Below are 22,902 nucleotides of genomic sequence, written 5' to 3'. Positions count from 1 at the left end.
TGCGTTGTAGAAAAAATGTACATTTTGGAACAATAGGAAAACCCTCTGTTTTTAACGCAATCTGTAAGATAGGGCCAAATTGGTTGTTTTGCAAGCTGGCTGGTAACTGTGCTGGGAAATCTTTTGTTTGTGATGTGCATTGCCCTTCCATGTGCACCTTGCTGCCAAAGCTGGTTATACAGTCAGGTCCATAATTATTGGGACATCGACACAGTTCTTACATTTTTGGCTCTATACGCCACCACAATGGATTTGAAATGAAACGAACAAGATGTGCTATAACTGCAGACTGTCAGCTTTAATTTGAGGGTATTTACATCCAAATCAGGTGAACGGTGTAGGAATTACAACAGTTTGCATATGTGCCTCCCACTTGTTAAGGGACCAAAAGTAATGGGACAGAATAATAATCATAAATCAAATGTTCACTTTTTAATACTTGGTTGCAAATCCTTTGCAGTCAATTACAGCCTGAAGTCTGGAACGCATAGACGCTGGGTTTCATCCCTGGTGATGCTCTGCCAGGCCTCTACTGCAACTGTCTTCAGTTCCTGCTTGTTCTTGGGGCATTTTCCCTTCAGTGTTGTCTTCAGCAAGTGAAATGCATGCTCAATCGGATTCAGGACAGGTGATTGACTTGGCCATTGCATAACATTCCACTTCTTTCCCTTAAAAAACTCTTTGGTTGCTTTTGCAGTATGCTTTGGTTCACTGTCCATCTGCACTGTGAAGCGGCGTCCAATGAGTTCTGAAGCATTAGGCTGAATATGAGCAGATAATATTGCCCGAAACACTTCAGAATTCATCCTGCTGCTTTTGTCAGCAGTCACATCATCAATAAATACAAGAGAACCAGTTCCATTGGCAGCCATACATGCCTACGCCATGACACTACCACCACCATGCTTCACTGATGAGGTGGTATGCTTAGGATCATGAGCAGTTCCTTTCCTTCTCCATACTCTTCTCTTCCCATCACTCTGGTACAAGTTGATCTTGGTCTCATCTGTCCATAGGATGTTGTTCCAGAACTGTGAAGGCTTTTTTAGATGTCGTTTGGCAAACTCTAATCTGGCCTTCCTGTTTTTGAGGCTCACCAATGGTTTACATCTTGTGGTGAATCCTCTGTATTCACTCTGGTGAAATCTTCTCTTGATTGTTGACTTTGACACACATATACCTACCTCCTGGAGAGTGTTCTTGATCTGGCCAACTGTTTTGAAGGGTGTTTTCTTCACCAGGGAAAGAATTCTTCGGTCATCCACCACAGTTGTTTTCCGTGGTCTTCCGGGTCTTTTGGTGTTGTTGAGCTCACCGGTGCGTTCCTTCTTTATAAGAATGTTCCAATCAGTTGTTTTAGCAACGCCTAATGTTTTTGCGATCTCTCTGATGGGTTTGTTTTTTCAGCCTAATGATGGCTTGCTTCACTGATAGTGACAGCTCTTTGGATCTCATCTTGAGAGTTGAGAGCAACAGATTCCAAATGCAAATAGCACACTTGAAATGAACTCTGGACCTTTTATCTGCTCATTGTAATTGGGATAATGAGGGAATAACACACACCTGGCCATGGAACAGCTGAGAAGCCAATTGTCCCATTACTTTTGGTCCCTTAACAAGTGGGAGGCACATATACAAACTGTTGTAATTCCTACACCGTTCACCTGATTTGGATGTAAATACCCTCAAATTAAAGCTGACAGTCTGCAGTTAAAGCACATCTTGTTCGTTTCATTTCAAATCCATTATGGTGGTGTATAGAGCCAAAAATGTTAGAATTGTGTCGATGTCCCAATATTTATGGACCTGACTGTAGGTTGGGACGGTTGCCATTTTTTATGGATGCTCGTTATTTACAGGTTGGGATTAGTCTAAAAATGACCCTAGAGTGACATGGTCACTTAAAGTAATGTGGCTTAAAGTTTATCTATACCCAAGAATAAAATATATATATATTGCAATTTGCCATTTCTTAGATGCAATGGCTACATTCGGTTTGTTTCTTTTCTGCTTTATTTTCATCTGGTGATCTGGCCAGTAACAATTATCCTGTTCTAGGGTGACAGCTCTCATTGTAGTGTATCTGTGGAGGAGCAGCATAGCCTCCCTAGGAAAGGAATTGTTGACTACAGAACAACTCCTCCTTTCTTCGTAATATAGGGGAAGGTGTTCTGCAGTCAACAGAGAAAATTAACTCAGAACTGTTATAAAATGCTTGCCATTTCATTGTAGCATTGACAGCTCAAGAAACTGACAAAACGGTAATAGCTCACTGGATTTCTGCCAGAATTAATGGGTATTTTTGCACTTAACAGATTTAACAAAACCATTTAAACTGAATATTTAACAAACCAGGAGCAAGTAAGAGAAGACCATTGTTGAGTTTTATATTCTTTATTTATAATAGATTTGATACTCAATTATATTTCATTATACATTAATTTACAAAAAAAATGTTGCCTCCATTGAGTGCTAACTTCACAAATATTGGTACTAATATTGATATATTATTTCTAGTCTGCTTAATCCACAGCTCCTAATTTAGTCTACAACAGAAAGTCAGCTGGTAATACCAGGAACTCTTTCCTTAAAGCAAATCTGAAGGAAATATGGGTCTACCATTGTTTGCCTATTGCAAAAAGTTAGTTGCTTAGTTGTTTTGCCCTGGATATAACCATTTTGAGTCAATGACTAAAGTAATTGGAGATTGTAAGAAATGTTTTCCTGAGTGTTTTTTATTTTGGTCAGTATTTGAAGCTAGAAGATTAGGATGATACCAAGGCAATTAAAATTTTCAGAAGGATAGGTCAGCAATGGTAGCCTCTGTTGTTCTGTTATTACAGATATACCTTAACAGTAGTTTATATTGTAAAACTTACACCCTAAAGCAAAAAGTTTTATACCATCGTGCAGCATCTATAGCATAGCTACTGCAGCTGCTAGCACAGGCAAAACTATTTAGTGTCTACTTTAACACCAGTCCAGCCATTATATAAGGGGATAATATTACACAGTTTAATTAAAACAAACTCTGAAGGTCTTACACAGATGCCCTTGGCTATTTGTATTTTATTTTTCACCTGACAAGTCTCTAAATATATCTAGAAACCAGTAATCTGGAAGAGAAGAGCTATTATACTCCCCTCTCCTGTGGCCTGTGTGTCCTGTTTTCAGCTTTGCTGCAGCCCTGTTAGTGTCTTTGACAATCAACACTCCCAAGAGTGTCTAGTACTGGTTTCTCTAGCCTTGCACTGTTTTACTATACTAAGACCCCCTACATCACTACAGAACTCAGAGACTACTGAGTGATTTCGGTGTTAAGAGACTGGGATCATGGTGTGAGGAGGGGAACGCTCCCCAAAGACACTGACAGAGACTGAAACACTGAAATGGGGTAGGTAGGACTCACAAGTTACTAAAAAGGTGACTTAACAGCTTTTCACTTGCAGCACACTGGTATTTGGAATAGTTAAGGGATTTGATATGCTTTACTAGCATATCAATCCATTATAAAATATGTGCATATGTTTTTATTGCTCTGTGTCCCCTTTAGAGAGGTTTACTCACTCTTCGTATTGTGGTTAACCAAACCGTAAAGGAGTAGAATCATAAAAGCATAATAGACTGGTTGCTGTCTATTTCCCTGAAAAAAGGTTTTGAATGGGGTTAGGTTTTCATTTTTGTTTCATGTAGGATATAGTGAATTTATACAAAGAACTGTGCTATCACAGTATTTTGTGATAGGATTTTGAAACGGGCTCTATTTTTTATTATATTAAATAAGTTAATAATTATATATTAACCATATTGCCATCATTCATTACTGAAAGAGTTAACACATGCAACCCACAATATTGAATAAAGTTTCACTCCCGATTTTCTTTTGTTAAATGCATGGTGGGATGCCTTCTTTTTTTTGTTAAGATGAGAAAAGAAACGTAATAATCACAGCTGCTGTACAGAAATAATATAAAGAGAGCAGTGATTTGTTGGAATAATCTTTCAGGTTTTTATAATCTCACAGCTTGGACATAAATTACAGCTGCTTTTTTGAAAAGCAGATTTGTTCTTCTTTTTGTGAAGCTTAACATGAAGTGTGAACAGCTTGCACAGGATTAACAACATGAGAAGAAAGAGAAAGCCCACTTAATGTATGCATTGTATGCCACCTTTCCTGCATTGGTAGAGGCTCCTCAAGTTCCTTCCATTTTATAAGACTGGGATTTGGAAGTGGGAACATTTTCAATAAATATCAAAATATCTCAGTGTAGAAGAGACTGAACTAAAATAATTTAATTCATGTCTTATATCCACTAAATATTCACCAATAGAAAATCTGAGAGCTTGACTTCTAGATTTCTTTAAACCATGGTCAGTGATGGTCATGGTTTGGGAAGGGAATGCCATGCCATTGCCCAGGAACCCCAGGAAATTCCTACTGCTCCCCAATATTCCCTGCACCTGCAGAGCTGCACCATTCCAGCTTCAGCCCTAACAAACAATCAAAAGCTTCTATCCTGGAGAAAAGGAGCATCATCCGTACATTTGTGTATTTAATGCAGAATTGTGTGCTGGTGCTAGTGCTGGGTTATGTCTGTATTATATTAACAGTAGTTCTTCATGGCACAGGCCAATTTTATTTGGGGCCCACTCACACTTGAGCTTTTTGTAGCTTGAGGCCCAAAAACGCTCAACAAGTAAAAACCTATTGTTTTCAATATCGCTTGTTCACATTTAAGCATCATGTCGCTTATAGCAAAACACCTGTAGCTGAAAAAAGTACATGAACTACTTTTCAGGCAGAATTAAGCAGTTTTATCTCTATGGGCTTCAATGGAAATGCCTGAAAAGCATGACATGAGCTTTTTTTAGTTGAAAAATGGCTAAAAAAAAGCCTGACAAAAGCTGCAGAAACATGTAATTCTGCTCCAAAAAATCCTGATAAATGCTTGAAAAAAAAAAAACGTTTGAAAACGTGACACTTAGGTTTGAATGTAGCATTATTAAGTAATTAACTTTTTTATACAAAGTTGGTATTTTGGCAATGGCAATAAGTTTACTTATAAATTCGTACTGTATCAGCATTTTTGTATCATACCCTCTACAATGAATTAAGACCCAATCTACTCCTGAACTTCTCTCAGTGAACTCTTGCTTGGAGTCTGACTGTCATGGGATTTATCAGAAAGGTATTTCCTGTACAGGAAGTCCTATTTTGATTCTTGTTTGGGCCCTAATTTGTTTAAACCAGCCCTGGAAATGAGATCTACGTTTATTACAGAATGAGGTAATTATATATTGAGTGATCTTACATTTTAACCTATGTATACAAAATAATTTTTCTTACTTATGCCAGTGTTAGGCTAACTGTTCAACTATTCGTCATCAGTTTTAGACACCAGCTACTTTAATCATTGTACCCAGTGGTATTTTTCTAATTTTGTTAAAAAATGAAATGGGAAAGATGTTTGTATCCTAGCATTACTAATAAGCATACATCCATTTTATTATCTGCTTGGATATGCAAGTAAACTCTTGTACAGTATTGTTAAAGCTAAACAGAATGGGGTGCCTGTCAAACAATAGTAAGCAAGAGCTAAACTGAGTTTTTAACATGAAATGTCAATAAAATGCAAGGAGATTTTACAAAATTTAGCAATTTCATTTAAATGCATTGCAGTCAAAGACAAAGGTGGTGGTTTTTGAGGGTGCAATGTATTTTTTATAGCTCTTGAAAGTTTTATAAACTGCATTAAACTATACTGGGCCTTTACTTGACAATTTAAAGTAACAGTACACAAATAATCAAATACAGACAAAAAAGGAAAAAACAGCAAAGAACATTGAATTGAAACAAACCAAAATATACGCTCTGCGGTGCTCTCTGGAATGATGAAAACTTCGAGAGCTTTACTGCTTCAAATAATAGCAATGCGCACTCACCAAAAACGCATGGATTATGCGCATGTAGGAATAATCATCCCAGATGTCAGATCCATCAAAGACCAGGTGGTGGGCATCCCTCTTACGGTGGGTCATCAAGGACTCCAAATCAGGTCCAGAGGTCCCCTTAAGGTCAGTCAGGTAATCCACACTGATGGTAATGATCCCTCCTCTGGATGGTATAGGCACCTTCTCTGTGGGGGTAATAGATCCACATAGGAGCCCCAGAAAACAGGTGCCAGAGATAGTGTAGTATGTTCTCAGATAAATTTTATTGGTTCAGTATTAGAACAGGGCAGTATGCACATCACAAAATGATTAAAAGTGAAAAACAGCAGTACTGACCCCAATAAAGATGGCCGCCGGGCCTCCTCGTGGCTCCGGCGGTGAAATGACGTCACGCTCTGCACAGCTCCTCCTTAGGCCTTTCGTGCTACAGGCACATCATCAGAGAGGAGGCAGCCTCCCCTCTGATGAGAGGGATGCCCACCACCTGGTCTTTGATGGATCTGACATCTGGGATGATTATTCCTACATGCGCATAATCCATGCGTTTCTGGTGAGTGCGCATTGCTATTATTTGAAGCAGTAAAGCTCTGGAAGTTTTCATCATTCCAGAGAGCACCGCGGATATCGCATTGACTTTTTACTGCCTTTAGTCCATTTTGAGCGCTGCACTTTTATTATTTACATTTATATACATATTCTAAAGGTATTGTGGTTACCTGGAGTGTTCTAGCTGCTGCATTTATACAAGAGCGCTCACTACAATTTGTTTTAAAATACACGCTCTGCCCATAAATATACCATATTATATCATAAAAAATGCCCAATTTTGCCTAAGAGCTTAATTAAATTGAGAGTGTATGATTTGGCAAAATTTAAGAGTGAAATCAGTATTACAAACATCACTCCACTCAATCTCAGCAATGCTATAGTAGAGCAGCAGTAATGACCAGAAACACACACAGTGTAATGGTCCTATATTTCCTTATTTACCTTGTTACACTCACAAAAATCAAAGCTATTTTTTGTCAAAACAAGCATGATATTTTTCTTAAGTGCATTAGTTTGGAAATTGATTTCATTCTTTTTGAATTAAAACAGCATCATATTTTGTCAAGAGAAACCATATTTTTTTTGTAAACCAGTACAGCAATTAGCAGAATGCATCTGGAACTAATAGTCCTGGGACTTATGCAGGCCATAGATGGGTCGAAAAACGGCAGATTTTTCTTTTAAAAAAACGAAAAATCGGTCGTTCAAGCGGCCGACGTTACCATCAATGGTAAAAAAATCGGCCGATTTTCATCCCGTCTACAGCTGGCAAAAAGTGTCCCTGCAGAGAGCTCCGCTATTTCTTTGACAGTTCTCTGACAGTTCCTTGACATTTATAGAGGTTGCAACAATGTATCTATTTGTTTCCATTTAGAATACAGATGTTTTTATTCGGAAACAAATAGATACAATGTTGCAACCGCTGTAAATGTCAAGGAACTGTCAGAGAACTGTCAAAGAAATAGCGGAGCTCTCTGCAGGGACACTTTTTGCTGGACTGGAATTCCTCTTATTTTCATCCTACTTCTTCTTCTTCATCCTCATCCTCTTCTTCTTCTTCTTCATCCTCATCCTCTTCTTCTTCTTCTTCATCCTCATCCTCTTCTTCTTAATCATCATCCTCTTCTTCTTCATCCTCATCTTCTTCTTCATCCTCATCCTCATCTTCTTCATCCTCGTCTTCTTCATCCTCATCCTCTTCTTCTTCTTCTTCATCTTCTTCTTCCTCATCTTCTTCTTCTCCTTCTTCATCCTCTTCTTCTTCATCCGCATCCTCTTCTTCTTCTTCATCCGCATCCTCATCCTCTTCTTCTTCTCCTTCTTCTTCTTCCTCATCCTCTTCTTCTTCATCCTCATCCTCTTCTTCTTCATCCTCATCCTCTTCTTCTTCATCCTCTTCCTCTTCTTCTTCTACTTCTGCTTCATCCTCATCCTCTTCTTCATCCTCATCCTCTTCTTCTTCTTCCTCATCTTCTTCTTCATCCTCATCCTCTTCTTCTTCATCATCCTCTTCTCCTTCTTCATCCTCATCCTTTTCTTCTTCTTCATCCTCATCCTCTTCTTCTTCTCCTTCTTCTTCTTCTTCTTCTTCTTCTTCATCCTCATCTTCTTCTTCATCCTCATCCTCTTCTTCATCCTCATCCTCTTCTTCTTCATCATCCTCATCCTCTTCTTCTTCATCCTCTTCTTCTTCTTCTTCATCCTCATCCTCTTCTCCTTCTTCTTCTTCATCATCCTCATCCGCATCCTCTTCTTCTTCATCCTCATCCTCTTCTTCTTCTTCTTCTTCTTCTTCCTCTTCTTCTTCTTCATCCTCTTCTTCATCCTCTTCTTCTTTTTCTTCTTTTTGTCTTCCTCTTGCAGGTCACTGCTCATGCGCAGATTTTTTATCGGTAAAAAACCGGCCGATTTGCCCACTAATTGCCGTGAAAATCAGCCGTTCAACCCAGTGTGCTGAACAAAAAAGAAAACTGAGAGATCACTGTACTGATGCAAGCGATATTAGTGCAGCATTCTGTCCCTCTGTGCCTTTGTGTTCTGATGGGGGGACCGTCCCCCCTCCCCACGCCAATACACACTAATCAGCGCTCAGAGCCATTGGCTGCAAGTACTGATCAGATGCTGGTTTTCCAGCATGTCCCATCAACAAAAGCAAGTCCTTAGACCGCCTTCTATTGGAAGGACAGCTGTACACATGGTCCGAATGTCAGCCGGTTCTGGTACACACAATGAGAAAACTGCACAACAAAATTAGCATTCCGAGGGAATAATCTATTTATTAGTACAATAACGACAGTTAATGCGAAAATATTTGAAGGGACAAGCACAAGCTAACAGGACAAACACTTTTCATGTAATTAGTATAGTATTTGTACAGAAAAAATCGAGTAACCAAGTCAGCACATGCTCGGAAATGGAAGAATATATTACAGTACAATACATTACATTGCTTCTGAAGTTGTATTCTGCCTTATGAGAATTTTCATAGCTTTAGTAATCTATTCATTTTCGATATGAAATTAGCATATTAAAAAAAAACAAAAATAACGGACAATTGTTAGTCCGATATTCTCATTGTGTTTACTAGGCATTCCAATTACTCCATTTGTGTTGCATTTATTGTATTTCAATGCACACTAAACACCCTATGTTGACATGCATTTTTTAATGCATTAGATTGGATTGATAAGCATTTTAGCTCTTGCTGTTAAAAAATGCACGTTTAATTGTAACATGTTCTGTCTTCAACCAGCACACACCAACATGCCATAATGGTGTGAACTGGGACAATTCAAAATAAGACAATATGTCGTGTCCATATGTTGGGGCTGCATGGACTAATGCGGTGCAATGCAAATGGTGTGAATGTGCCCAGAAGCATATTTGGACTTCTATTTATTTATCTAAATATAGAAACTTTTTTGAACAAAGCATTTGGAAATTGATAGTTTGTTGTTGAGGTTAGGATAAAAGTAGTGGGTCAGTGTATGTGCTGATAATCTACCAACCGCTTGCCTGTTAATATTGAAAAACAGTAGAAACAGAAACACACTCAGTAAAATCACAGTGTAGTATCTATTCCAAGTAGCTGGCTTCCACAGTCCCTGCGTTAGTTCACACCTAACACATTTCACCCCGAATGGGCCTAATCCTCTACATTTAAGCCCAATCAGGGCAAAAAGCATAGGTGTGGCCTAGCAAGTGGATGCTAGTGAATATGGACTGTTTAGATTTTCTTTATTCCTCATTAGACTCAATAGAGTCATAAACAATGAGAATGCCTAACTTGTGCTGAGTTATTGCCATTTAGAAAGCCTCAATAAGCATCTAAAGCCCTTCTATTATTTTGTAAATTTCTATTGATTCTCTCTGATAGTGGATACTATTGTATTGCACTGATACTACAGATTTGCAGAATTGTCTGCTTGATGATATTAATTGTAAAAATGCAATTGTTTTTTTACAGGACTGAGTCTGTGGCAGAAAAGATGCTGACTAACTGGTTTGCTTTCCTTCTACACAAGTTTCTCAAGGTACAATGATCAACATTACTTTTTTGTATTTATTGTGTTACATACTATCAAATGTAGCTTACTTTGAAAAGTGTCCATCTGCTCAGTTCAAAATAAAATGTAGCCATGTTTAGGATCATTTGGAACCTGCCTATCCAGGGTTTTCTGTTAGCATTCTGCTCAAACAGACAAGACCACACATAAGTAATAAAGGGGTAACACTGGGAAAAATTCTAACTCAATTCACATAGTTTACAAGCCAGGATAAGTATCCTTATTTTCACAAAAGTGTCAACCATTTTTAGCAGAGTAAATTGAAATTCTTATAATTGCAGTCACAAGACTGAAAGATGCCTAATGCCTAGTACACACATGCTAGTCTCATATCGAAAACAAATAGGTTACTAGAGTTATGAAAATTCTCATAGGACAGAATACAACTTGCTGCGATGATGTGATGTATTGTGTTGTATTGTAACGTATTCTTTCATTTCCGAAAATGCGTGGTCTTGATCACTCGAATTTTTATGGACGAATACTGTACTGATTAAAGGAAAATAGTTTTGTTATCTTACGAAATGTCGCTTTGTATCTTTTTTCATGAACTGTTGTGATCGGCTCTCGAAAGCTGTGTACTATTGATCAGATTATCTGATGATCGCTGCAAAAATGCTTTTTTTTAATCCAGTTTTCACATTGTGAGTACTAGACATTAGGCTGGGATTAAAGTTTTGTGAATTGAGCCTTTTGTGTTCTAAATTAATGTTTTAATTGTTTGCCCATTGATTACAACAATTAATTTTATTTAAATTGTGTACTAACACCATATAATGGAACATAAATGCACTAAAACAAGCGTGGATATGTCCATGTCATCATGGCCAAATGTATAGCTGTAATATAAGCAATAAAAAAGGATGGCTGCCTATGCAGCTCTGGGTGGGTCATGGAATTAGAAGCTGTTTCTATTACCAAAGCCAAGCTATTGCATTTGGGGAGGAAGGGGGGGGGGGTTTGTAATAAGATTTTAAATGTCTGTAGCGCAACTGCTATGCATCCATGCAGGAAATAATATTCTGAAAAGCAAAAAAGTGACCTTATTTTATCAAATAGCCCATGTAGTGTAGATTTTTTTTAGTGGACAGTTGTGTGAATATGTAGTATTCAGCCATTAGGGTGAAGAAAGTCTCTTTGCAAAAACAGTTATGTTGGAAGTCTGTATGTACTGTGTGACCTAGTTTGCTGTGAAACTTTTTATTTACATAGACCCACATGTATAACGTGATGGATGGGTTGAGTTTGTGCCAGACTAGTAGGCTCACACAAACCTTGTTCTCATCTTTCCTTTCACTTCTATACAGTACCAGATTTCTTTTATCCAGTGTGCTGGCCCCTATTGTAGGTAAATAGTAATATACTGTGTTTTGGATTACATGAGTGCTCTATTTAAAAAAAGGGATTATGCGTTCAAAAGATATACTTAACCTCAGATATGTTTCCATGAATGGTCCCTAAATTATTAAAACAGAACTCCATTTTTTTTACCACCATGCCCATACTGCATCGGTTAACTGCTCATTTTGTCCAGGGGCACACCGTAAGACTATACTTACCCGATCCTTTGTTCCTGTGGAAAACGGCACTCCCGAACGTCCAGTGATGGACTGTTCCTGCTGTCCTCACATACAGAGCTGGTCTATAGGTGTGATGACGTCAGAAAAAGTCCATTCACAAGACCAATAGTGTGCAAGGAGGCAGGGGCAGCAGGGACCGGTCTTGTGTTTGGAGGATCAGCGGATTAGGTAAGTATATCTCTGGTCTCCTCACCCCTAGACAAAAATTAGCAGTTAACCCATGCAGTGGGGACACAGCCCAACTTTACAAATAATGATAAATGCAATTCAGAAAACCCATCCCACTAATCATGTTTCTAAGCTGATGCTAAATATCATTATCCACTAGTACATAGTAAATTAATAATGATCTTTTGCATTTCTCACTAGTTCATCAAAGGTCAGAAATGCAAGGTGAAAAGCCAAAGCTCCAAGATGGAGAGCAAGCTTTTCATAAAGGAGTCAAACAGATAAATATTAGGTATAAAGTGTATGTAAACTCAAAATCTATTATTTCAATGTTTGCCACTGTGGTTCACTATATACAGTTTTGCTAAGCAAATAGTTTATTTGTGAATCATTTGGAAAATTTCTTGCATGAAGATTCTGCTAATAAGAAAACTTCCTCTTGGAGACTGACAGCATTAAGCCACTGCTTCACTATTAGTAGCAGCATTTTTAGCCTGCTGTGCATGTACCTTGTAGGAACCACAATGGACCTGATAGGAAACCCAACTGCAGACTGAAAGAGCACATACAGAAGAATGACAGCAGTGCTGCTATTCTTGAGATGATGGCTTAGGCTGCATTCACACCTGAGTGTTTTGTAGCGCAAAGCTGGAATCTCCAAAACGCTCAGGGGAAAAAAAAAATCATTATTTCTCTATGGAGAAAGTTTTCAGCTCCGCTCCAAGTTGCCTGAAGAAGAACGCCTGAAGCTCAAAAAAGTTTTGGAGCTACTTTTGTAGCTCGAATTGGGCAGATTTGCAAGTTTTTGGCAAGTTTACCTAGCAACAAATGATGCAATTAGAGATGAGCGAATTATTCAAAAATTCGGTTCGGCTGATTCGCCGAATTCGCGGAATAAATTCGCTTCGAGCCGAATATATTCGCTGCGAATTTAACTTATAAAAAGGGTGTTTCTAGGCTTCAGAGAGCCTTTATATTAGTGCAGAACACTGTACCTTTAATTTAAATGCCCTTGGAGTCTGCTGGGGAAGAGAAATAATACTGTCAGTCAGTATGACATGCAGATGAGTGCTGTCGATCTTAGAATCACCGCACACTTCACTCATTTGGGCAGTCACGGGGCCAAAACCAGAGTGTGGAGCCACAGTGTGGCGGTGGAGGCAGCAGCAATGGGAGGCCATACAGCACCCTATGACAAAATGGAACCCACCAGCAGTGTGAGGAGACCTGAAAGTGGCACATGGCAGAGTGTGGCGATGGAGACAGCAGCAATGGGAGGCCGTACAGGGACCCATGACACACTCTGGACCTGGCAGCAGCATGAGGAGGCGGTACAGGGGCCCATGACAGATTACGGGCCTGGCAGCAGCATGAGGAGTCGGTACGGGGGCCCATGGCAGATTACGGGCCTGGCAGCAGCATGAGGAGGCGGTACAGGGGCCCATGGCAGAGTGGCGGAGCGTAAGCAGCTAAAATTGAAGGCCATACAGAGGCCTATGTTAAAAAGTCCCCCCAGCAGCAGCATGGGGAGACGACTATCAAGAGTCCAATGGCAGAGTGGCGGAGCAGAAGCAGCTTCAATTGAAGGCCATACACAGGCCTAGGTTTAAAAGTCCCTCACAGTTAATTCCAATAACGAACTCTACTCCTCCGTGCAATCTACTTACGAGACCCTGGGCAGGTCTGGGTCCAATTTGTGGTAGAGACTGGTTTTGTTCAGCCATGCTTGAGCGAGTAATAACAGGTCTGTGCTGCCCTTTGGTGTCTGGCTTAATGCGCACAACACTGAACGTCCCAGCGTTTGTCAACGATTTGCCGTTAAGTGATGCAAACCCGCTGAACCACGTTCATGAGGAGCCGGTACAGGGGGCCATGAATCAGTATGGACCTGGCAGCAGCGTGAGCAGACGACAGAGGCACATGGCGCAGGGTGGCGGTGTAGGCAGCATTATTCTGAAGCCATACACAGGCCTAGGTTAAAAAGCGGAAGCCGTCAGCAGCGGGAGCAGACGACAGAGACACATGGCGCAGGGTGGCGGTGGATGCAGCAGTATTCGGAAGCCAAACACAGGCCTTGGTTAAAAAGCGGAAGCCGTCAGCAGCGTGAGCAGACGACAGAGGCACATGGCGCAGGGTGGCGGTGGAGGCAGCAGCAATGAAAGGCCATACAGCACCCTATCACAAAATGGAACCCCCCAACAGTGTAAGGAGACCTGAAAGTGGCACATGGCAGAGTCTGGCGATGAAGTCAGCAGCAATGGGAGGCCATACAGGGACCCATGACACACTCTGGACCTGGCAGCAGCAAGAGGAGGCGGTACAGGGGCCCATGGCAGAGTGGCGAAGCGTAAGCAGCTTAAATTGAAGGCCATACAGAGGCCTATGTTAAAAAGTCCCCCCAGCAGCAGTGTGGGGAGATGACTATCAAGAGTCCAATGGCAGAGTGGCGGAGCAGAAGCAGCTTCAATTGAAGGCCATACACAGGCCTAGGTTAAAAAGTCCCCCCAGCAGCAGCGTGGGGAGACGACTATCAAGAGTCCAATGGCAGAGTGGCGGAGCGGAAGCAGCTTCAATTGAAGGCCATACACAGGCCTAGGTTAAAAAGTCCCCCCAGCAGCAGTGTGGGGAGACGACTATCAAGAGTCCAATGGCTGAGTGGCGATCCGGGAAGTCAGTGTTGTGATTGCAGATGCAATGCAGAAATTCTACGAAGTTATGCCGTGGGTGCGAAGAAGATCATATACCGTCGTACTTCCACCCATAAGACGGAACAACCTGCGAACCGGGAGCTTTATTGCCCTGACTCGCTGAGCAGCTTCTGGGATACCCAAGAGGCCCATGGCAGAGTGAGCCATGAACGAGCGGAAGATGCCAACGAGCGACAACTCCCCTCAGCAGAGGTGTTGGAGCCTTGACTGGCTGATAGAGGGCGATTGACGTCGGGTGACTTAGCAAGTAACGGAGCGGGTGATGGAGCGGGGGCTGGGGCAGGCAGAACCGCCGTATCTTTATCACGGTTTTCCCAGGCCACCGAATGGCGACGCTGCATATGCTGACGCAACGCTGTAGTCCCAACATTGGCCCCCTGGCCACGCTTGACTTTCTGGCCACATAGTCGACATACGGCTACGTTTACTTCCTCGGGCGGCTTGACGAAAAATTGCCACACCGCCGAGTAGGAAACTTTGCCCCCGCTACTCCTCACTGGCTGACTGCTACTTCCTCCGTGCACACCGGCACCACTACTGGCCGTGGTGGTAGGCTGCAGTGGAGCTGGTGCTCTACTCCGTGGCCATTTGGCTCCACTGACACTGCTGCGACCCTGCTGCCTCCTGGGCAACCCACCGACTGTTTTGCTCGCTGGCAAGCTGGCACCCTCTTCTCCTGATGATGCGGAAGCAATAGCCTGATGACGACGAGGCTGCCAAGTGCGATCAGCTTCATCATCATCAATTAGGGTCTCCGCGTCACTACTAGCCCCCTCGGCTGCGTGTGGGTCAGGAGACAGACCTGTCTCTAGACCGGCTACCGAGCCACTCTCCTCGCCAGTACTTCTTCGCCTGGCTGCTGAAGAGGCGGATGTCTCCCCCCGTTCCTGACCGCCCTCTGTTAGCTCTTCCTCACTGTACAGTGGGGCTGAGCCCACAGCATGCGATACTTCGCTTGGTGAGGGAACACCAAAGGACAGGGGCAGGTCGAGGACACGTGATTTCAGTGGGCTTGCTCCCGGGCCATGCCAACTAACGGTTGTGTCTGACGTACCCACCGACCGTTGGCTGTAGGTGTCAGAGGTGACCTGGGAAGAGGAAGACGACCGAGTCAACCAATCGATGACGGCAGGGTTGTCGGTGGAGACACGACCGCTGGATGACACCGGGAGCACTGGCCTCTGGCTGCGACTAGTGCTGCCTCGACCCCTTCCTCTGCTGCCACGTCTGCTCGCTCCTGAAACATTGCCTCCTCTGCCACTCCTCTGCGTGTTGTCTGACATACTCTTTAATTCAATAAGCACCCCAAAAATAAAACCGGATTTAACTCTTTGAACGTACAATAGTGGTTGTGAAGCAGAAAGTCAGTTTATTTAGCACAATCGGTCAATTGCAGCTTGCCGTTGGCTGTAAACTGTACGTTTATGTCACTGGAATGCACTAATCACCCAAAAAATATTACCGCCACCCGGCGTGTATATGGATTTAACTCTTTGAACGTACAATAGTGGTTGTGAAGCAGAAAGTCAGTTTATTGTACACAATCGGTCAATTGCAGCTTGCCGTTGGCTGGAAACTGTACGTTTAGGTCACTGGAATGCACTAATCACCCAAAAAATATTACTGCCAGCCGGCGTGTAAATGGATTTAACTCTTTGAACGTACAATAGTGGTTGTGAAGCAGAAAGTCAGTTTATTGTACACAATCGGTCAATTGCAGCTTGCCGTTGGCTGTAAACTGTACGTTTATGTCACTGGAATGCACTAATCACCCAAAAAATATTACCGCCAGCCGGCGTGTAAATGGATTTAACTCTTTGAACGTACAATAGTGGTTGTGAAGCAGAAAGTCAGTTTATTTTGCACAATCGGCAAACTGCAGCACCAACTGTGCACGACAGCCACCAAAAAAAAAAAGGGTGTATGTCACTTTAAATTTTCGATTCTTTGATAGCTGTGGCCCTAAGTAACGATTCTGTGTCCCTGAGTAACGATTCTGTGTCCCTGAGTAACGATTCTGTGTCCCTGAGTAACGATTCTGTGGCCCTAAAGTCTCTGTGGCCCTAACTCTGTCCCTTAATACACACAGGTCTGTCTCTCTTGAATGACCGGAGGCTAATGGAGAATTCTAAGATGGCCGCGATTTATAGCTCCACTATTACACAGTGCTGGCTGGCTGCTGATTGGCTAATGCGATCACATGTCATGAATGCATTATGGGTCAGCGCGCCTTGTCTGCGCGCCTTCCCAGAGATCCCCGCCCCATCTTCTCTGTCCATTTTCTCCGTCGCCACACATGTCGCCGCCATTTTTGGGAAAATTCGATTCGTGCATCCGAAGTTTGCTAATCTTCGGATTCGTCGCGAATAGAATTTTTCCAAATCTTCGGAACGAATTCCACTTCGTCATGTTCGATTCGCTCATCTCTAGATGCAATAGATAATATTGGACACAATTTACTAAGCGGTATCTTACTGCATCCGAGTATGTGGTAGGATACCGCATAGCATTTGAACTGAGTGGAGTGTGCCCATGTGAAAGGACCCAATAGAAATTTGCATCAAAAAACTATTTGCTGAATAAAATGGTGAGGCATGATGCCAAGTATACTGCAAAGTAGGGTTTACATACACTTTACAGCCATGACCACACTCCTTTAGGAGTTTACAGATTAACTAACCAGTTCACCTGGGTAGATGGCTGATCATAGTGAGCATATGCAAGCCAAGGAGTGAGCCAAACTGGTGTGAATTCTGGTTTGGGTAAGTCAATCTACTCATGCAGGTGTTACTACAAATTTATTTGTTGTCTGATCAAGATTTGCAGTTTGTGACTTTATAGTGAAATTTGTAGGCTGTTCATTCTGAGAAGAAATAACAACTGCTTTTTTTTTCCTTCTGTAAATTATCTTTTTATCTCTTTGCTGATGGAAGCTAATAATTTTGACTGACGCACCTGATGTTAATTGCTCTCTTCATATCTTTGTCCAAGTTTATCAAAGATATCTTTATCTTAGTTTCCATACTTTTTCCATCAATAACCTTGATTGCTTTTACACTTTGTTAAATAAATGTGTATGCTATGACTGTATTTATTGTTATGGCTTAGATAAAGACTTCATTATAGGATCCAATTATGCTGAAACTCCCTTAGGGTTCACAAAGGTTTTTGTCATAGCTGTAAATTGTAAACTTGTTAGATGATTTCTTTTAATTTGTTGCCTAAATTTGGGTTCTATTTATAATGAGGATATACTTCTATTACTCAAGAAAAAAAGCTTGTTCAGTTAATCAACATCTCTGTAATCAATCATCCAAACATAAAATATGTCCATGGCAGCTGCCCTGTGTTCATGTTTCCAGTTCATATGTTTTAACAATAGCTGGATCTGTAAATTGTATTTATAGGAGTGTGCTGGGGAGCCCCTATTTATGTTGCACTGTGCAATCAAGCAACAGATGGAGAAGGGACCTATTGATTCCATCACTGGAGAAGCTCGCTACTCACTTAGTGAAGATAAACTGATTCGACAACAGATCGAGTACAAAACGCTGGTAAATATAAGCAGATACCACAAACTAATTCAGGGGTCAATGTAATATAGTTAGTTGCTATGTCTTTGCTTGTACTGTACTCTACTGTACAGTGGATTGATATGCAGACAGTTTTTTAGAATTGCAAAAACTGCCAGCAGTATGCATTTCTAATTTACAGTCTAATCATTCAGATTATTAGACATTTGCTACATATATACATATATAATGTTGAGGTTAATCTTGTTAATACATAATAGAAACAAAATTACAAACAAACAATTTTGTGAGTGAGTTGTTACTTATCCACAAACATTTTGAAGGAAATTTAATGGATTTACAGTATTTTTGTCTTTGGGTAACTGTTAGGAGACTTTAGCTAGCACTGTTTATAAACTATGTCCTTTCATTGTGCTTTGCAGATCTTGAATTGTGTGAACCCTGACAATGAGAACAGCCCAGAGATTCCAGTGAAAGTCTTAAACTGTGACACTATCACACAGGTCAAGGAAAAGATCTTGGATGCAGTATACAAAAATGTGCCATATTCTCAGAGGCCAAGAGCAGTGGATATGGACTTAGGTAGGTTACCAAAAATATATTCTAAACCAGTCATTTGTAAAAAGGAATTTTATTGATTTCATCTTTATCATTTACTATTCTTTATTTATATTCCATAGTATGGATAATAATAGTCAAATAAGTATGGAATATCTCACCATTTTTCTAGGTAAATATATTTCTAAAGGTGCCATTGACATGAAATTTCCACCATGTGCTAGTATCAACCCATGCATTCCATACATACAGAGAAACCAGAACAAATGAGTTCAGAAATTAAGTTATGTGTTATAAAATGGAATGACACAGGGAAAAAGTATTGAATACGCTAACTGAAATGTATTTAATGCTTCATACAAAATCCTTTGTTCATAATAAGGCGCTTCAAGATGCCTCCTATATGGAGAAACTAGTCGCATGCATTGCTCAAGTATGATTTTGGCCCATTCTTCCTCACAAACAGTCTTCAAATCTTGAAGGTTCCATGGGCCTCTTCTATGAACTTTGATCTTTAGTTCTTTCCATAAATTTGGATTCAAGTGAGGTGTCAGGCTGGGCCAGTGTTTCTCAACCTTTTTTCAGTCAAGGCACCCTTAAAAATGATGGACAATCCCGAGGCACCCTTTAAAATTATGGACAGTCTTCAGGCACCCCATTCTAAAATGGGGTGCCTCAAGACTGTCCATCATTTTAAAAGGGCCTCCCATTCTAAATGTAAAAAGTTTTATATAATGCAGCAACATCCACACATGTAGGACACCCAACATTGGAGGTGATTTATTCTTCCAAAGCAAATACACTTTTGCACACTCGTACTGACTAGTATTCCAGTGTTTCTCTTCTCCATCAGTTTTTCTCAATAACTGAGCTAAATGTGACCCCAGCACTGATGGAGAGGGGCAGGCGAGGGTCAAACTAGGATGCTGTGCAGGCAGCTAACATCCTCCTTATCAACTGATGATGTCATTGGCTGTAATGGTATACAATGAAAACCTGTGCATTTGTGTAACTAAAAGGCAGGCTTGTATAAAAGTTTTGGGCAATTTTTAGACATTTTGCCACTACTATATGTTGAAAAACCGCCCCACACCATGATGTTCCCACCTCCAAGCTTCACTGTTGGTATGGTGTTTTTGGGGTGATGTGCAGTGCCATTTGACCTCCAAACATGGTGTGTATTATGGCATCCAAAGAGTTCAATTTTGGTCTCATCTGACCAGACTATATTCTCTCAGTATTTCACAGGCTTGTCTAAATGTTGTACGGCAAACCTTAAACAAGCTTCAACATGCTTTTTCTCCAGCAATGGAGTCTTGCGTGATGAGTGTGCATACAGGCCATGGCGGTTGATTGCATTATTTATTGTTTTCTTTGACACAGTTGTAACTGCTAATTCCAGGTCTTTCTGAAGCTCTCCACAAGTGGTTCTTGGCTCTTCTGATAATTCTTTTCACTCCTCTGTCAGAAATCTCACGAGGAGCACCTGGTCATGGCTGGTTTATGGAGAAATGATGTTCTTTCCATTTCCAGATTATGGCTCCAACAGTGCTCACTGGAACATTCAGAAGTTTAGAAATCAGTATGTTTTGCAACAATAAGGTCTTGAGAGAGCTCTTTACTTTTACCCATTAACAGATGTTTCTTGTGTAATACCTTGGTAATGAGACACCTTTTTATAGGCCATCAGTTGAGACTGAAGCAGCTGATATTAATTTGCACTGACAAGGGGCAGGATTACTTTCTAATTACTGATAGATTTTAGCTGGTGTCTTGGCTTTTCATGCCTTTTTGCACCTCCCTTTCTTCATGTTTTCAATACTTTTGTCATTCCATTTTATTACAGATAGCTTAATTTCTGAACATATTTGTTTTGGTTTCTTTTATGTATGGATTGCATGGGTTGTTACCGACATGTGATGAAACTTTCATGTCAATAACACCCTTAGAAATATATTTACTGAGAAAAATGGGGACGTGTTCAATACTTATTTTACCCTCTGTATATATAGAGCGAGTATATATGAAAAAAAAGCACGTTGAAGCTTGTTTAAAGTGGTTGTAAAGGCTCAAGGTTTTTCACCTTCATGTATGTATTCTATCACTTTAAAGTTTGCTGCACAACATTTAGAAAAGCATGTGGAATACTGGGAGAATATAGTCTAGTCAGTTGAGACCAAAATGTAAATCTTTGGATGCCATAATGCACACCATGTTTGGAGGTCAAATGGCACTGCATATCACCCAAGAACACCATACCAACAGTGAAGTTTGGAGGTGGATACATCATGGTGTGGGGCTGTTTTTCTGCATACGGAACTGGCAAACTTCATATCATTGAAGGGAAGGATGAATGGAAAAATGCACCAAGACATTCTTGATAAAAAACTGCTGCCATCTACCAGGATGATGAAAATGAAACATGGGTGGACATTTGAGCAAGACAATGATCCCAAACACAAAGCCAAGAAAACTTTCAATTGGTTTCAAAGAAAGAAAATAAAGCTGCTAGAATGGCCCAGCCAATCACCTGACTTGAATCCAATAGAAAATCTATGGAAAGATCTAAACATCAGAATTCATAGAAGAAGCCCATGGAACCTTCAAGATTTGAAGATTGTTTGTCTGGAAGAATGGGCCAAAATTACACCTGAGCAATGAATGGGGCTAGTTATAGAAGCTGTCATTATCAACAAAGGAATTTATACAAAATAATTTCAGTTAGCATGGTCATTATCTTTTCCCTGTGTCATTATATTTTTTTACATAACTTAATTACCAAATTTTTTGTTTTGTTTTTTTTTGTATATATGGATTGCATGGACTGTTACTGACATGTGGTGAAAATTTCATATCAATAGCACCTTTAGAAATATATTTACTAAGAAAAATGTTCACGTGTTCACTAAATATTTTACCCGCTGTGTGTGTTTATATATATATATATATATATTTTAATATTCCTACCTTACAGTATGCTGATTCGTTTACTTGCAATTAGTTTACATGGTTTTTACTACCTTTTTTTAGAGTGGAGACAGGGGCGGATTGCAAGGGTTGTTTTGCAAGATGAAGATATAACAACTAAGATAGAAGGTGACTGGAAGAGACTCAACACCCTTATGCATTACCAGGTACCTAAACAATCCAATATAATAATCATTTAATTGTTTTGATCATATTTTGTGAAAATTTAGTAATCAATGTGTCAGGGCAGATCCACTTTGTCAAGCTCATCATTACATTTTTAAATTTAATTTAGATGTGTATAGTAGAGACTACTAAGCTGCCTGTTAGCTTTTTTAACAAGGCTATTCATGTGCTATTCACTGACATTCCTAGGAATATTGCTAAAATTCTCACTGTATCAGCTTTCAAAAAGGCAAACTGGAGATAGGAGTTGTGTGAATATATAAAATATACACTGTAGTGTATGGATATAAGCTCAAAGAAGGTGGAAGTGGGAAAGCGGGACAAGTAAAATGTCAAATATAGCTGCTCCTGATTTGAAATATTTGCCTATTGTGTGTTCCCCTTCCGAATACTGAAATTGTACTTTCAACTTCAGAATTCTTGTCTCACAGGCAGAACAAACTGTCATGTGTCTTACTAACAAGAATCATAGTTTTGATATACATACTGCGATCACCAGTACAACAAAAATGTGTTTATTTTTGCCCTTGAGAAATTGGGATGAAAGGGGTAATAAAAACACCACCTTGTGTGTCTTCCTTCAGAATACCACCATGTGTGTTGCCTGTTCTCCACCTTCATTTCCTTTGTACTGTTCCTCTCTTAGTCCCCTTTTATGTCTAATTTTACTACTCCTTTCCTTTCTTTCCAGCGTACCTTCATAATACACCTTTTCTCCCTCTCTAGTATTTGCCATACTGTACCTCTCCTCTGTGATTTACTTTGCCTTGCCTTTCAAATCCACCCCCTCCTTCCCAGCACACACTTACATACTGTACTTTACTCCGCCCATATTTCCTCAGTATTATACCTCTCCCTCCCTCTGCAGTGCACCTTTCCCTTATACTATGTCTCTCCTCCCTTTCCAGTTCTCCTGGAGTGCTTCTCTTTGCCATCCAGCATCCCTCCTGTAATGCTTCAGCATCTTTCCCGTTTCCCCTTCTACTCCTTATTCAGCATCAAGACCTTCTTTTCCAGGCACCCCTGTAGTGAAATCTTGGACAGGTTTCCTTATAAATGTTGGAAAAAACACATGGCCAATAATGACATTCTACAAAGCAAAGTTGTAGATAGATGGCAGACATGGAAGCACTTG

General features: G+C 40.6%; 1 protein-coding gene across 1 annotated transcript in view; it reads left to right on the top strand.

Annotated features, from left to right (window-relative positions):
• Positions 1–22,902, top strand: part of PLXNA2 (plexin A2) — a 502,290-nt gene that overhangs the window by 431,606 nt on the left and 47,782 nt on the right. Inside the window, exons 23-26 of the mRNA XM_089668339.1 lie at positions 9,968–10,034; positions 17,931–18,077; positions 18,479–18,638; positions 21,645–21,748. Coding sequence (XP_089524465.1) covers positions 9,968–10,034; positions 17,931–18,077; positions 18,479–18,638; positions 21,645–21,748 — 478 coding nt within the window. The remainder of the gene's footprint in view (positions 1–9,967; positions 10,035–17,930; positions 18,078–18,478; positions 18,639–21,644; positions 21,749–22,902) is intronic.

The sequence above is a fragment of the Staurois parvus genome, unplaced genomic scaffold (genome assembly GCF_062004578.1).
Source record: "Staurois parvus isolate SC_StPar_1 unplaced genomic scaffold, SC_StPar_1.0 ptg000056l, whole genome shotgun sequence".
NCBI lineage: Eukaryota > Metazoa > Chordata > Amphibia > Anura > Ranidae > Staurois > Staurois parvus.
This window is presented reverse-complemented; position numbering and strand designations above follow the sequence as displayed.